This window comes from Bubalus kerabau, chromosome 5 (assembly GCF_029407905.1).
Source record: "Bubalus kerabau isolate K-KA32 ecotype Philippines breed swamp buffalo chromosome 5, PCC_UOA_SB_1v2, whole genome shotgun sequence".
Lineage (NCBI taxonomy): Eukaryota > Metazoa > Chordata > Mammalia > Artiodactyla > Bovidae > Bubalus > Bubalus kerabau.
Genome location: NC_073628.1, coordinates 134,774,889 through 134,791,642, shown reverse-complemented (window position 1 = coordinate 134,791,642; position 16,754 = coordinate 134,774,889). Strand labels below are relative to the sequence as shown.

Genomic DNA, 16,754 nt, shown 5'->3' with positions numbered 1-16,754 from the left:
GCCGCTGACCCGCTCCCAGAAGGCCTGGTCCAGAGGGGAGCTGGTGGCTCAGGGAGGAGAGGCGCTTTCGCACGGAGGGAAGTGCAACCGTGGGGCTTGAACCCACATCCCCGGCCACGGCCCTGCCACCATGTGTCCTGTGCAGACGCCCCCAGCTCCCGAGATCACCGAGGCTGCCTGTGCTCCGCGGGGGACTGCTCCCACTCTGAAAGCACTCTCCCATTATCGTTTCTCTGCTAAACTCCTCACCTCGCCTCCTGCTGACCAGGGCAAGAAGGCATTCTGGGGGACCCCTCCAAGGCCAAGGGGGTTATCCTGCTCCTGGGTCCCCGGCGCCCACGAGGCGGGCCCGGGGCTGCAGCGGGCACAGGGTAGCCAGGGCTATGCTGTCAGACGGGCATCAGGGGAGCGGCGGGCAAGGCTCAACAGAATGGCAAACTTAGAGGATGGTGAGGTGTCCCCAGGGCTCCGTGTGAGCCCAGCGGGGAGGCGGGCACCCTGGGAAGAGCCTGCAGAGCTGGGGGCTGGAAGAGGCGGCCTCACGGAACAGAACAGCCAACCGCAGGGCCGGCTCTGACTCACCCGGAGGCCAGAGGACCCACACGCGCTGGAAAAAGCGCGAGCACCAGGGCCGACTCGGACTCGGTTGTGCCGGGGTGAGCTGGGGCCCAGAGCCTGCCTGCCCCACCCTGTGAGTGAGTATGAGTGGGTGTGTGTGCGTGTACGCGTGCACACACACGCCCACGCAGAGGGGCGTGGTCGGGCAGCCCAGTGCGTCCCCTCCACCCAGGTCTAGCCACCGGCGCTCGGCCAGGCCCCCCTAGCCCTTCACGGAGAGCCTTTGGGGCAGACGCCACTGTGGTCAAGCTCCGGTCAGCGGTGACACCAGCTCAGAAGCCCCCGGTCACCCTGGCAACGGTGCTCCAGTGCGCTCTGCTCACACCGGCAGGTGTGCACCCAGGCAGGCGCGGCGCTCACCCCCAAACTGGGTCAAACCAGCCAAGCCCAACGGTGTGTGGGGTGGGGGAGGCGCCAAGCGACCAGAAGGGACAGAGGTCAGCGGGGCGTGCTGCCGTCTGGGCGTCTGCGGTTGGCACGCCGCGTGGCACACGGGAGACACTCGGAAGGTGAGAAACAGGAAGCCGGCCCCCAGGCGGCGGGCCGGAGGCCACGCCCCCCCTCCTCTGGCGAGGAAGCGGATGGCGGCACCTTGGAGCGAAGGCTGAGCCTTAAATGGAAATGCAGCCCAGAGCCTGCCTGTCCTCAGAGACGACACTCCCGGCCCTTGTTCCAACGGTCCCGGGGTCCAAGCCCAGCACACGCAGATGCCGGCATCCTAGCTGGAGCCTGTGACCTTCGCCCCTTTCTTCTACCTGCCCCAAAGGACGGGGGCTCAGTGTGCTGGGCGGCAGGGAGAGCTCGACGCGAGGAGGTGTGCAGGGCGCGGCACAGGGTGAGGCTGACGGTAGGGCAGCGGCTGCGGGCTACCCTGGTGCTCGGACTGCGGGCTGCTCAGGCACAAGAGGGGCCCGAGGCCTCACCCAGGGCGGCCCAGGAGGGGTGGGGCTGCTCTCACGCCGCGGCCTCGGAGCACGGAAGGCAGAGGAGCCTGGTCCGCCCACACAGGCAGCTTTCTGATGGAACGACGCCGTGTTTCTTAAGCGGGCAGGACAATTCTTCCTTGTCCACGATGCCCTGAGCACTGCGGGATATGTGCTGCGCCGGCCCCCAGGCCCTAATCGCCAGGAGCACCTCACAGCCGCTGTGGCCAGGGAGTACGCCCCGCGCACTTCCCAACGCTGCCTCGCGGGTCCCGAGCAGCCACCCGCCAGACCGAGGAGCGGGCAGCTCAGAGCTAGCCAGGCTGGGGCGCCCGGCTCACCCCACGCACAGACAGCGGTCTGCTGGCAGTGCCCTCGGCTTTGCCTACAAAGGACAGTGAGCACACACACGCGCATACACACACATACACACATGCTCACATGCACACATACGCTCACACATGCACACACATGCGCACGCACATGCACGCAATGCTCTCACATGCTCACGTGTGCGCACATGTTCACACGCGTGCATACACATGCTCACGCATGCACACATACACACATGCTCACATGTGCATGCACACGCACATGCACGCACATGCTCACACATGAGCACACGCTCACACATGCAGACATGCACATGCACGCACACATGTTCACAAACACGTGTGCACACACATGCTCACGTGCACATGCTCACACCCCTACATGCTCACACATGCACACACACACATGCTCACCCATACACACATGCACACACATACAAACATGCTCACACGCACACACATACCCCCCACACACATGCACACACACATGCACGCACACGCACGCACACTGTGGTCTGGTTATCTCATGCTTCCTTGGGAAAGGCCAGCCTCAGATGTCTCAGAACATGCCAGAGGCTAGAACCCTGGGAGAGCCTGGGAGCAGAGCTGACCAGAGAGCAGCCTGCGGACACCTGGGGGGCTCCGGACAGACATGTTTCTGTACCGGAACCACCCAGTGAGCCTCGCCGGGCCAGGCCCTGCTCTGCTCCCACTTCAGCTAATGACTGAGCTCTCGTAACCCATTTTTTCTCCCTCTCCCCTTCCTTCGTGGAGAAGTGGGGAATTCTGCCCACATCTGAGTGCCCCCCAACCCATCTCCTCAACGTAAGCTGTCTTCCCACCCCTCTTGAGATCGGGAAGTCCTCAGAGGCGAGGAGTCCGGTCCTATGGGCAACTAGACTCCAGTAAAGCAACCTGGACCGGGGCCTCAAGCCCCTGAGTGCAGGCACCCCCCATCTCCCCCCGCTTCTTGGACTGCGGCAGCCAGAGGTGCACAGGGCAGGCCTGGATGAAAAGGAGGTCTGTGTCCTGCCTGTTAGCCCATCCTGAAACCAAGCCTCACCGGGCAGGTGGGGCTGGGCAAACCAGCTCCGGGTGGACACACCCGGCCCTCCCGCCCAGACACGCCCAGCAGAGAGTCACCACAGAGGCCCTCAGTGAGAGCCAGCTGGGGCCACTTCATGGGGTCCTCACCCTCCTGGCCTGGTGAGGGGCTCCTGAAGAACCCAGACTGGAGACGCCTCGGGGACAGACCTCTCCTGCCATCTCACTGCACCCGCTCAGCACCCAGCCAGGGCCCCGCCCAGGGGAGCAGACAGACCACAGCCCGCCATCTTCCTGGAAGCACTCAGGATGGCACCACAGCCAGCGCAGGCGGCAGGGGCCTTCCCACGTGGCGCACTGGCCCAGGGGTCTGGAGGGCACAGAGCCCCTCCCAGCAAGGGCTTCCAGGGAACTCGGGGCCCAGGGCGTGGGGAGCTTCCCGGGGATGGGGTGACTGCTTACTCGGCAATTTGCATCAGCGTGGGAACCACCGGCCTGAGTCACCAAAGGTGGAACCTGGGCGGGGGCGTGCCAGTCCCTGCCCCCTCGGGCGCACCACTCCCTCCCTGGCTGAGAGCAGCGGCCTGCCCTGGGCCAGCCTCCCTTCCTTCCCAGGCATGGGGCTTGGTGCAGAGCGTGAAGGACAGACAGCAGCCCTGGGCTCGGAGGCCCTGCTGTCTGGGCCGGAGGCGGCTGTGGGGGGTGCCCTGCCCTGTGGTCCCCCAGGCCGGGAGAAGCTGCCCCAGGGGCCCATCACCTGCACCCAGAGACAACAGTGCCCACTCGGGGCCCTGGTTTGTGAACTGGACGCTGCTGGTGGGTGACCAGCTCGCAGGCTGCAGGGGGGCACACGGAGATCTGGAATCACCGATGCCAGCTGCCAGGCATCTTCTAGTGCCTGATTTGTTTAATGTGGATAAAATGAAAGTTTTGAGGTCCATTCTGGGAGCAGAGATCTCACCAGAGAGCTGGCTGACAATGGCTAGTGTTCCCTGTAACCTGGGAGGGTGGGATCGGGGCTCACAGAGACCAGGCGGTGGTGAGAACAGTCATGGTAACTCAGAGAGGTCTTCTGAAGTATTTGGACTGTGAAGCCTGAAGAGAAGAGCCTGTGATGCTCCAGGCTGTAGCCTATGGGGCTGTCTCAAGGCTCTGCTCTTTCCAGAGAGAGAAGTCGCGGCCCTGAAAAGGAGCATCCTGCTGTCCTGGGCTCTGGGCGCACGTCTGCTCTCGGAACGGCAGGCATCAGGCTACCACGGCTCTGCTGTTCCCGGTGATGGGGCAGGGGGCGGGGCCGGTATACTTGGTCATCCCACACCTTGAGAGCTGACCTCCACGACACGTGATGTCTGAAGAAACAATGGTGTGAGCTCCCGCTCCAGCACCCAGCTCAGGTACTCAGCTCCAGCACCCAGCTCCAACATCCAGCTTGGGTACTCAGCTCCAGCACCCAGCTCCAACACCCAGCTCAGGTACTCAGCTCCAGCACCCAGTTCCAACACCCAGCTTGGGTACTCAGCTCCAACACCCAGCTCAGGTACTCAGCTCCAGCACCCAGCTCAGGTACTCAGCTCCAGCACCCAGGTCTGCCTTCACATCCTGCTTCCTGCTCCATCACTGAACTGTGGGAGAGATTGGGTCTTCTGAAACTCTCGCTCTGCACATCTGAGACAGGCTTTCCTCAGCTCCTGACCCCATAGTTCCCCTAGGGGAACTGGGACTTCGGGTTTCACATGCAGACATCTCCGCTTCACTTTGGGAAGGACCCCCTGGCAGGGGACTGCCTTTCAGAGGCAGCTCTCAACAGGCCCAAGAGGCAAAGGACCCCTGAGCGTCAGCCACTATTCACGGGCTCAGACCAGTCCGAGGCACGGTCCTTGCACCCTCTTGGAGCCCCAGGCTCTTTTGAACCCAGAGGCAGCTCCTTGGTTCCAGTGGTGGTTCATCCTGGGGACCCCTGACCCTTCCAAGGCCCCCACGTGAAATAACCCCTGGAACCTCAGACGAAGGGTGGACTCCTGAGAGACCGCACCTGAGGGTGAGGGAGACTCCCAGGCCAGGCACCCCACCTTGTGCCAGGGGTCTGGGGGATCGCTGGGCCCCGACTTGCCCCCGAGCACTAAGCCAGGAGATGAAGGCCAGACGCCCCGAGGTGGCAACGTCCTCAGGGCGGATTCTTCCTTGGAAACTGCGCGGTGAAGGAAGCACCGCTGCTGGGGAGACAGTCATGATTTCACAGGAAGGTTGGCTGGAAGCTCCAGGGTTTGGTGACCGAGCCCTGCTCTGGAAGGTGAGCCTGTGCACATGTGCACACACACTGCTACACGCATACCTGCCTGTGTGGGACACATGTCACTCCACTGAGGTCTTCACACATCACATCACTTCACAAAGAGACCCCACGGGGAAGGCCTCTGGACGTGCCTGGAGCCTACCCTATGATCACTGTTGTAGCAGGGCTGGTACTTCAGTTTGCAAAGATCCCCCCCAGTCATCCCCCTGGACATATTGCAAGGACAGCAAACCAGTCAATCCTAAAGGATATCAACCCTGAATATTCATTGGAAGGACCGACACTGAAGCTGAATCCCCAATACTTTGGCCACCTCATGTGAAGAACTGACTCATTGGAAAAGACTCTGATGCTGAGAAAGATTGAAGGCGGGAGGAGAAGGGGACGACAGAGGATGAGATGGCTGGATGGCATCACCGAGTCAATGGACATGAGTTTGAGCAAGCTCCAGGAGACAGTGAAGGACAGAGAGGCCTGGCGTGCTACAGCCCACGGGGTCACAAAGAGTCGGACACGACTGAGCAACTGAACAACAACCGCTCCTCTTGTTGGAGCCTCACAACCCCCGCCTCCCACCCGGATGACGTTCAGGACAGACTGCAGAGCTCTCTCCCATAGCATCTCTCTCTCTCTCTCTCTTTTTTTTGGCTGCACTGTGTGGCATGTGGGATTTTAGCTCTTAGACCAGGGATTGAACCCGCAGCCCCTGGAGTGGAAGCCCAGAGTCTTAACCACTGCTACCAGGGAAGGCCCTGAGAGCATTTCATAATCTCAGAGAACTTGAGGCCAGGCCAAGGCCACACAGCTAAGATGCGGCAGACTCTGAAGCAGGACTAAGACGTCCAGCCTCTCCCGGATTTCATCCTCCAGCCACCCGGCCGCCAGAGTCTGGTGACACGCGCGCCATCTAGCGGCCCAGAGCCTCTGCAGCTGGGGCCCTACAGCAGCCGCGGCCCCCGCCCGGCACCTCCGGTGCTAGTCGGCTCCACGCCTGGGAAACCGCCCCCCTGGGCCCCCGACCCTGGCAGCGCCTGCCCCCGTCGTTGGCTGACAGTGGGAGACGTTCAAGAAGAGCGCGGGTGCCTGGCTGGGTGACACACGACACGGCTCCATGCCCACAGGACCGGGCGGAGGCCCTCTCGCCCAGGGGACGCCTGTGATCGGGACACGGCTGCCTGGCGAGGTCACGAGAGGAGGGCAAGACGAGTGAGTGCGGAGTCAGGTCAAGGCTGAGCTCCTGGAATCAGCCAAGCCTTGCTGTGCTTCCCGGGGCCCTAGAAGCCCACCACCTTGCTCCCCACCCTGGGGGCGCTCAGAGGGAGGAGAAGGGCCTGCCCCAAGCCCCCCAGCTCCTTCCCGGCCTCCTGCACAGCACCCTGCCCTTCCTCCCACTCTGTGGGCCTCCTGGAACTTTTTTTCCACCTTGATTCCCACGAGGAGAAGGCCCAGGCTGGTGCCAGAATGTGTCTTTAACATTTGCCAACCTCCCTTTTCTGGGCAGGGAAAAAAAAAAGCCATCCCCCTATGGACTTAAATAAGGATACTTTTCTCTCTCTCTCTCTCTCTCTCTCTCTCTCTCTCTCTCTCTCTCTCGCGTTACTGATACAAAGTTTCCTTTCAAAATGAATGCACCGAAATTTAAAAGTCAGTCTATTAAAATTAAGGAATAATTGTTGGTGTCATGATTTTGTGAAAAGTGGAGATCAGATGCCCAGGTTCCCTGGCAGGGACAGTGGGACAGGAGTTCTGGACAAGGGGCCCCGAGGTCAGTGCCCCAGGGCCGGGTCTCCCCAGGGTGGCTGTGTACCCTAGGGCCATCCCGTCACGCCTCTGAGCCTGCATTTCCCCAACCAGGGCGGGCCCTGCAGGCGTCTACCTTTGGGCGTCTATGATTCAGCCGGATTGCAGTTGGGCGTGTCCTTCTCCCCAGCTCAGAGCTTGGGAACAAACCCACCAGCTTGCCCTCGTCCCCTTCCTGGCCACACCCTCGTACAGCTGTGGGCGTGCAGCCCCCAGCTGCTTCCCTCCCCAGCTGTGTCTGCCTCCCATCACCTGTCCCGATTTGGGTTTTCAGCTGAGTTTGCTCTCCCCAAGCAGGAAGGCCTCCGTAGAGACGGGCGGGGCGGGGTGGGGGGGGTGGCGGGGGGGGGCGGAGCGGGGGGGCCCTGGGCTAGGAGGCTGGGCCCCACCCTAGCAAGGGGTGGGGGCTTCATCCACCAGCTTGGGAAAGCCTGCTTGCTGCTCTTGTCCCGCTGAGCCTGGTGACAGAGGAAGCCACAACGCAAGGGAAGGCAGGCAGCAGACCCCTACCGGTGTTTTGGCGCCCCCGCCCCCTGCTCCCCGCTCTGGAGCCGAGCAGGAGAGGCAGGAGACCAGGTCTGGGCCGCCTGTCCCGCCTCCACACCCCCCGCAGCGCGGACTGGGCTCCGGACCCAGTTCTGCCGAGTGGACCTGTGAGGCATCTGCTGGGCCAGGCCCTGCACCGTGCTGGAGCCTGGCCTCCCCGCTAATAAATCGGAACCCCAAGGCCCGGTTCGCTCTGATCCCACCAGGATGCCAGGACAGGAAGTGGAGACAAGATGGGAGAGAGCAAACTGCCCCGCTGCTGATGAGGCTCCCAGGCCCAGCCCCCTCGCTCTGCGCCCACGCAGCGTGAAGGCAGGGGCCCGGCCGGCCCTGCCTGTCTGCTCACCCGGAGCCCCGGGGTCCCGTCCTCAAGCCTCCCGGACACCGGGAACCAGGGCTGGGGCTGACCTGGTCCTGCCGCCCGCCACTGACACCCAGGAGACGAGGCTGGAGGTTAGGTGGCTCTGCCACCCGCCACAGCACCTCATCCCAGCCTCTCAAGCTGTTGTTGTTTTTAACTGGCGAGTTAGGGCTTTAAAGACTGGTTGGCTGAGGTTAGTTCTTGTCGGGACTTAAAAAAAAAGGCAAAACCAAAACACACTAATTTTCTTCTGGCACGAAATAAAGAAGCTTGTGATTGGCCCTGAGTCTTCAAATCTTCCCTCCAAGGTTTCGGAGGCTCTGAGGTGACTCGTGAGAAGGAAGGCGAGCCCGACGGTGGCTCACGGGGAGCAGCCTTCCTAGGAAGACGCTGACTGGAAGCGGCAGGTGGATTAAAGACAAGAATATGTAAACGCAGGCTCCATCCTCTCCCAGAGGATGGTGCACCCCTTCCCGAGCCCCATGGGGAAGGACCACTGCAGACTGTCTGGGCAGGCAGAGTCCGACCTTCCGGCGCACTGAGGCCCTGCGGGCACACGTCTCCCTGAGCACACCCCCTGCCCCCCCCCGGGGCCCACCAGCTGGGACCCAGCCAGGTGACATCCTGCCTTCGCTGGGGCCTGGCCCCTGGCACTGCCCTACTCGGGGGCAATGGCCCTGCCTGGTGAACTCTCAGACAGGAGTTCCCAGGGGCCCGGTGCCAGCCCCAGGCCTGGGCACTCCCCTGCCCCTGCTGTCTGCAAAGGGCAGCCCTCCAAGCTCAGTTCCCTGCCCAGAGCTGCTCTGGGACTCTGCCTGCATGGCTCCCCAGCTGCACCCTCTTCCTTCCAAGCCCCCAGGTGCCAGCTTCTCTCCCCCAAGTGAGGACACCTGACACAGGACTTCAGAGCCAAGGAGGCCCTGCTGGTGAACTTGGGGACCGGCTGCGGCCAGACGGGGGCCACTCCTACCGGGAGAGGAGTGGGGGGCGCCCCCGGCCCCACTCCCTCGTCTCCCCTCTCGGGCACATTCTGTCCCTCGGCAGCAGGATCGTTGCCTCTTCTTGCCCGGCAAGAGCCCGGGGCCCTTGGGACTGGGTAGGGGTGCGTCACTGCTGGCAGAGGACCCGGGCTGGCAAGCACCTAGACCACTCCCTCTGGGGGCAGGAGCCGTGCCTGCCTGGACGGGGCTTGCTTCTCCGCCGGGACTTTCCAAACCGATCAGAGAACCCAGAGAGGGGAGCAGGGCAGGAGGCAGGCCTGGGCTTTCAAGGAGGTGGTTTCTAGGGGCTTCCCCTCCTCTGTAAGGAGTTCGAGGGCCCGCCTCCTCTCTGTAAAGCGAAGGGCAATGAAGCCTGAGCAGCTCTGTGGCTGCTGCAAGGGTTAATTAGCCACTGTTTCCCTGGTGACCAGCCCAGATGACAGCAGAAAGCAGTGCACCCACAGGCCTGGGGGCGGCCCCGCCCCGCCCTGCCCCGAGACCACCGTCAGGCCCTGGCAGCCGCTCAGGGGCTACTCTCCAGCCACACAGAGCCTGAAAAGTCAGGGCTGAAGGGGCCCTCCACTAGGATCTCATCCAACAGCCTTCCTCCAAGGATGAGAAAGGCCTCAAGAGGAGATGAGCCCCAGGTCCCTCTGCTCATAGCAGCCGAGCTGAGAGCAGAATCAAAGCCTCCAACAGCCCCGCCTGCCCTCGAAACAGGAATTCTCACCCATTGTGGAGACAGGCAAGCTGAGGCTAAGAACAGGTCCCTCCATACCACCTGCCTCTGGGAAGAGTCTGTTTGCTAGCAAAGATAGGCTGTTCCTCTGTTTCAAGGGCAAGAGTCCCACCACATTCTCTCCGGCAGCCCCTCACCCAGCCCCCGCAGACCCTGTGCACACACAGCTCAAGAGCCTAGGTTCCCATTGCCCACGGAGCCTTGCAAAGCCTAGCCCTCTCATCTACAGAAGGGGGCCTCCGGGCACCTCTGGGTGTTGCGTGCCCACCCCCCTCAGGGAGGGGGTCCCAGCACATGGAGGCCACTAACATGTCAGTAAGCACGTATAGCTGAGAAGAGGCTGGGAGGAAGATTCGTAGTGAATCCTGGGTGTTTTCTTTAAATAACTTTTTTTTTTTCTTCAACAGTGCCATGCTGCTTGTGTGATCTTGGTTTCCCAAACAGAGCTTGGGCCCTCAGCAGTGAGAGCACAAAGTCCTAAGCACTGGACTGCCCTGAAAAAGTGAAAGTCACTCAGTCGTGTCCGACTCTTTGCGACCCCATGGACTATACATGGAATTCTCCAGGCCAGAATTCTGGAGCGGGTAGCCATTCCCTTCTCCAAGGGATCTTCCCAACCCAGGGGTTGAACCCAGGTCTCCTGCATTGCAGGCGGATTCTTTACCAGCTGAGCCACAAGAGAAGCCCAAAAATACTGGAGTGGATAGCCTTTCCCTTCTCCAGGGGATCTTCCCAACCCAGGGGTTGAACTCAGGTCTCCCGCATTGCAGGCGGATTCTTTACCAGCTGAGCTGGTAAAGAGGAGCCCAAGAATAGGAGAGCCCAAGAATACTGGGATGAAGTAGAAAAATAGAGTCAATGGCCAGAATGAACACAGAACCTCCCCTGGTCATTCTCCTGGGGAGTCTGGCCCTCCGAGTGCTGGTCTGCTGTAACTGAGCACAGAGAAGGGGTTCAACATGGTGCCCCCAGGGGTACCCTGGCCCAGACTGCCTGGCAGCTGCTACCATATGGGATCGGCTCCCGGCAGGATGCTCTCAGCCTGTCCACAGCCAAAGCACCTCTTTCCGGTGTGACGCCGAGAGGGATGGAATGCTCATGACGCACTTCTTGGTTTGTGGAAAACCCTTCAGGCTGGAGGCGCAAGTGAAGGAGACTGACACCATAACCCAGAACCTTTCCCAGGAGTCTAACCTGTCCAAGGGCTGCAGCCTCGTCCAGGACACGCCAGGGTGAGAGCAGCCCGCTTCCAGGGACCTGGTACAAGGACCCTCAGAGGGGCCAGCAGCCTCCCTTCACTCCCCTAAGAAATTCTGTCTGGGTCCCCAGCCTAGGAAACGGGCACTTAGTGGGTCTTGTTTATATTACAGGGAATAAGTGGAAATACACAGTGACCTGCAAACACAGATCCAGCAAACACAGGACACCCAGCTAAATCTGAAGATCAGATCAACAACAAATAACATTTTAGGATAAAGAGGCCTCCAAAATTGCATTACTTTACGTTTTACTGGGCAGCCCATCCTGACCTCCATTGACGCTGACGGCTGAGGGACTCAAGTCCAGGAAGGAAAAAAGGGCCGCGGGGCGGCAGGGAGGAAGTGAGCGGATGTGAAGTCATGGGTCTTGTCTGAGTCCCCAGAATGGGCTGTAGGGCTAAAATACGGAGATTGATGTCTGGAGTGAGGACAGGAAAATCCGGCAGGGTGAGAGCCCGGAGGCGGGGTCGAGTCTGCTCCCCGTCACCAGCCATGAGACCCTGGGCCTCACGGGGCCGGGGGGCCTCAGCTGTGCAGCGTCAGCCTCGGTGGGCTCCAACACTCCCCGAGCCTGGTCCTGAGGACAGGGCTGGGCACGCCCCACCCTTCGGCTCAGCTCGCCCACTCCCCTTTCCCCAAGGTTCTGGGCTCTGGGCTCTAGCCGTGTGCCACCCCGTAGACTCGGTCTCCAAGGGCCAGGAGGCTGGAACGAGCAGAAGAGAATGGACAACTGACCGGCCAAGGCTTTTCTCTGGACCAGTTCTTTCCCTCGAGCCCCTGGATGGTGTGTGAGTCACTGTGCTTCATTCTATTACACACCCTCTACGTTCAACTTTCTTGACTTGTGATATGTGTGTGTACATGTGTGCTAAATCACTTCGGTCGGGTCCAACTCTTTGCGACCCCATGGGCTGTAGCCCACCAGGCCCTGTGGCCATGGGATTCTCCAGGCAAGAGTACTAGAGTGGGTTGCCATGCCCTCTTCCAGGGGATCTTCCTGACCCAGGAATCAAACCCTTGTCTAACATCTCCTGCATTGGCAGGTGGGTTCTTTACCACTAGGTGCCACCTGGGAAGACTGACTTGTGATATAAATGGTTGTAGATTATAAGTAGTATGAGTAATATGATGACATATATATATCTGGAGAGGGAAATGGCAACCTACTCTGGTACTCTTGCCTGGAGAATCCCTTGGACAGAGGAGCCTGGTGGGCTACAGACCATGGGGTCTCAGAGTTGGACATGACTGAGAGACTGACACGCACACACATATATATATATAAAATCTCATCTATATTTTTTAAATTAGAAGACTATTGCTGAAATAGAATATAAGGTAGAATCCTAAGGCTTTTTAAACACCTTTAGAACTTTCCTTTCTGGAACCGCCCACAGGTGCTTGGCATATTTAAATAAAATCCATGCTCAAGGGTAGCCAATCTTTGTTATCTGAAGTTGATCCAATGTCTCAAGCCTGAGAAGTGAGGGTCTCAGAGGGCTGACTGTCGTTTCTGCTCAAACACAGGTCCTGACAGCACAGAAATGGGGCTGGTTTTCTTAGGGGGCCCCTAAAATGGCGCTAATGACCAGTATATTTTATGAAGATTTTTAGGGTCACGAGTAACGGCAGAGCTGGCGCAATCCTGCGGCTCAGCCACCGAGGCCTGCGTTCGCCTTGCCCGCGTCCTCTCTGGGTTCCTCCCAGTTCCCTGCTTCTCCGAGGGCAGCTGGAGGCGCCTCTGAGGAGGGTCCGCGTGCCCCGCGGGCCCCCAGCCCCGCCCTCTGGGCCGGTTTCTGGGGAGGGGTGGGGCTGAAGCCCCCTGGCGGGACGCACCGTCCCTGGGACAGCCCCTTGGCCGGAGGCTCTCCCTGCGTCTCCGCCGCTGCCCCCTGCTCCGCGGCCCGAGTCCCGACCTGCTGGGTTCCGCCGTCCTGGCTGACACGTGCTGGCCCCAGCATCAATTCTTCCACCACCATCCCCGCCCCTCCCGCCGCCAAATCCCCGTGTGCGCGCAGCTGTGCGCTGTTCCCAGAAGCCTCCTGAGCCGAGCGGAGCCAGGACGTGCCCCGACAGCGCCGGCCCTGAGTCATGTCTCAAGTCCCGCCAGCAGGCCCGGGAGGGAGGGGTTCTCACCAGGTGTCAGCAGGCAGGCACCGCGAGGGTGGAGGCGGCGGGGACGGGCTCAGTGGGCGGGAGAAACGCTCAGCCCTGCCACACTCAGGCTCTGGGAGCAAGCCCTGGAAGAGCTCTGCGTAGCCCTATCCAAAGGTCCGCTGAGACAACGCCTCCCGGTCCCCCTGACAGTGCAGCCCGGGGGATGGACCCCGCCCCAGGGCAGGTGAAGCACCCACGGAGGGGAGCGCCGGCACCCGGCGGTCAGAGTTTGATCCAGAGCCACAGCGCCCAGGTTCCGATTGGGCAACGCACCGCCATGAAGACATACAGCAACTGCTCAGTCAGCAGCTTACTCATCCTCACTGCCGGTTCCGTCCAGGGACCTGCCCTCCTCTCTCCTCGCCCTTTCCATGGCATTATAAGTCATCTCCAGATTCTGCCTGGTCATCAGTCTACGTGTCAAAGCCTTTTGCTCACATCTGTGCCTGAACTACCAACCTGCTGGGCTCACTGTATTCAGCAGGTATTGGCACTGGTGTTATCAACTGACATCAAGAATCTGAAAAGAGAGGGCCAATGAATGCACAGCAAACCTAGTTAAACCTGTGACATGCAAGAAAGGCAAGTCCCCCTGTCAGAGCTACCAGGGAAGCCCAGTCCTCCCTGCTGCTGCTAAGCTGCTAAGTCGCTTCAGTCGTGTCCGACTCTGCGACCCCAGAGACGGCAGCCCACCAGGCTCTCCCATCCCTGGGATTCTCCAGGCAAGAACACTGGAGTGGGTTGTCATTTCCTTCTCCAATGCAGGAAAGTGAAAAGTGAAAGTGAAGTCGCTCAGTCGCATCCGACTCTTAGCGACCCCATGAACTGCAGCCCACCAGGCTCCTCCGTCCATGGGATTTTCCAGGCAAGAGTACTGGAGTGGGGCCAAGTCCTCCCTAATGAGCCTCAATAAGACCTCAAGGAGGAAGGAATCAAGGGGATGACAAAGAACATGTAACTTGTAGATCACCCACCTCTCTCTTGCCCGGGACCTGGACAATCAGGGTGACATCTGTGAGCAACGTGGGCTCAAAGCCAGAGCTGCTGAAACCCGAGCCCCAGCGCACAGAGCCCAGTGTCCCCTGGAAAAGCTGTCCCCGCTGCACAGGCCTCAGGGGCCTCGCAGAACTCCTGGAGCAGTACAGGCTAATGTGGACGTTAGCAAAAATAAAGTCACGGAATCTGCAGACTGGGCGAAAACCTGGGCGTCGCCTAACCCAGCACCCCGATCTGGAGGAGCAGGAGACTCCTGTGTGGGCTTGTGTGGTTGAACCAGAGCATCTGGTTCAGTGCTTGGCGTGGAGTTAGGGCCAAAGAGGTATTTGCCCAGTAATGGGTGATGGGCACAGCGGGTGAGGCCACAGAGGACGGTGACAGGGCTGGGATGGAGGCATCGAGGACAGTCTCAGGTGCTAATCAAAAAAAGTGTCTTAAGGACTATGCTCAGCTTTTTTAATGCATATTGTTTCATTTAGTCCTGATGACAACCCAGAGGTAGACTCTGTCAGACCCGTCCTACATGTGGAGAGACTAAGGCACAGAGGACTCTCGCCCAAGGTCACAAGCCCAGTAGCAGCACAACTAGAATCTGAACGTGAGTCTGTCCAACGTACAAACTCAAGCCACGCCGCGCCCTGGCACACAGCCTCACTCCAGAGCTGCCACGCCGCGCCCTGGCACACACCCTCACTCCAGAGCTGCCACGCCGTGGACACCCCCGCCCCCAGCCTCAGGGGACCGCCAGAGTCCCGTCCTTGGTCATCAGCACACACTGAGGAGAGGGGGCCCCTGGGGATTTTCCTAGAAATATCTAAATATGCCCATGACCGGACCACAAGAATTCAAACTTCTTTCAGATCCATGAGTAAATCGGACATACGAGAAAATGGACTTAAAAAAAAAAAAGATGTTTTCTTTACGCCTTTTCTAAAATGTTCTCATTTGATACATTTAGAAATACCCACTCTGCCCCGAAGGACGCTGCGATAGCACGACGTGAAATAATCGCCAAGCAAACGGACCGGTCAGAGACGGGGGGCTTCCCCTGGGGGGCCCTGCTGCCCCCCACCCCCTTCTCAGCAGCCAGGACGCTTTCTCCTGCTCAAACCGGGGACCGTGCCCGCAAGTGCCCAGGAAGCGGCTCCTTACCGGGTAGCCCCACGAGCCGTTCCCCGCCTGGAACTTGGAGTAGAAGCTGCTCCGGCTGGCAGTCCCGTAGTCGTAGTTGTCGGCCAGGCCGTCGTACACGGAGCCTTGGGGGCAAGGACAGGGGTTAGGACGGTGCCAGCCCCGCGCTGCCCCCAGCCCTCGTCCCCCAGGCATCGGCACCCGCAGAGGAGACCAGCAGGATGGGGAGCAGCCCTGTGCCCGCCTCTCCTCCTCCGCCCGCCTCCTGCACGGCTGCAGGCTCAGCTCTGAGGGCCCCGGGCAGCCCTCTTCCGGGGTCTACCTGCGGTGGGCTGGCACCGACAGGTCAGGAGCTGGCCTGGGGGGCCTCGGGCCCCTGCCGCCCCGGTCCAGGGAAGCAGGACCCCTCGCTCCACGAGGAAGGCCTTCCCGCTCAGGGGAAACAGCCAGGAGGTGGACATGCTGGGCCCAGAGGCTCCGCTCAGGGCCACGGGGCAGTGCCCAAAGATGCGGCCCACACCCGGCAGACTCTGGTTCCCGACCCAGATGGGGCGAGGGGCCTCCTTCCTCTCCCAGGCGCCCCCGCCGCTGAAGGGGGAGCAGCCACCGACCTCAAAGGACCAGGAAGGAGTAATTACTGTTTTCCCAGAGCGTGTGGGCCCGCAGATGACAGGGTCCGCAGGAGGACAGAGTGTCATCACGATTATTAGGGCCAAAGTGGCTTCGGCTCGCACAGGGCAGCCTGGACATGCAGCCCCTTCACTGGACGGGGCGGGGGGGGGGGCCCTCAGGACGCCAGGCTCTGCACGGCGGGGGCTGGGCCCTCAGGACGCCCGGCTCTGCACGGCGGGGCGGGGACAGCTCAGGATGCCCGGCTCTGCCCGCTGCCCTGGAGGCTGACAGGGACCAGCCTGGGGCTCCGCTCACGCTGTGTCTTGTGCTAAGCCTCGGCTGCAGATGCGGAATCGTAACCGTCAGTGAACCCAAGCTCAAAACCTGGGAGCGAGCTCCGCCCGAGGGGCTGTCCTGGGTCTGGACCCTGGGCCGCATCCCATCTGGCGCCCCATTTCCTGGACCAGGAGCTGTGGCCTGGTTGTCGGGAGCAAGGCTGGCCCCCAACCTCATTGAGTGACGGCCCTGGGGAAGGCGGGTCCCGGCCGAGGGCCTGAGCTCAGCTCCAGGGGCAGTGTCTGGCTCAGTCCGCTCCCCCCGGGGCTGTGCCCCACAGGCCCCCACACCTCTGGGGGTGGGCACTGAGCCCCCGAGCAGGGAAAGAACGCAGAGCAGGGGCAGCTTTGCAACATGGCTGGCGTCCCCGCCTCGGGCCACCTCCTCTGTCTAGAGCCAGGTGACCCCGACAGCTCGTAGGAGGGACCCTGCCCCTGACTCCCCAGGCCCCCACCACGGAGGGCTGCTGGGGCCACTGGCTGTGGCAGAGACCCCGGCCCTGCAGCCTAGAGGTGTTGAAACTGGTCCTGGCTCTGGACCTCGGGGGGTACCCCAGGTGGCTCGGTGGTAAAGAATCCACCTGCCAGCGCAGGACACACAGGAGATGCAGCTTCAGTCCCTGAGTGC

The 16,754-nt window shown here is 61.0% G+C and overlaps 1 protein-coding gene across 1 annotated transcript in view; it reads right to left on the bottom strand.

The window, feature by feature from the left end:
• The window catches only part of PKP1 (plakophilin 1), a 37,870-nt gene that overhangs the window by 13,204 nt on the left and 7,912 nt on the right, over positions 1–16,754 (bottom strand). The window contains exon 2 of the mRNA XM_055583690.1: positions 15,201–15,304. Coding sequence (XP_055439665.1) covers positions 15,201–15,304 — 104 coding nt within the window. The remainder of the gene's footprint in view (positions 1–15,200; positions 15,305–16,754) is intronic.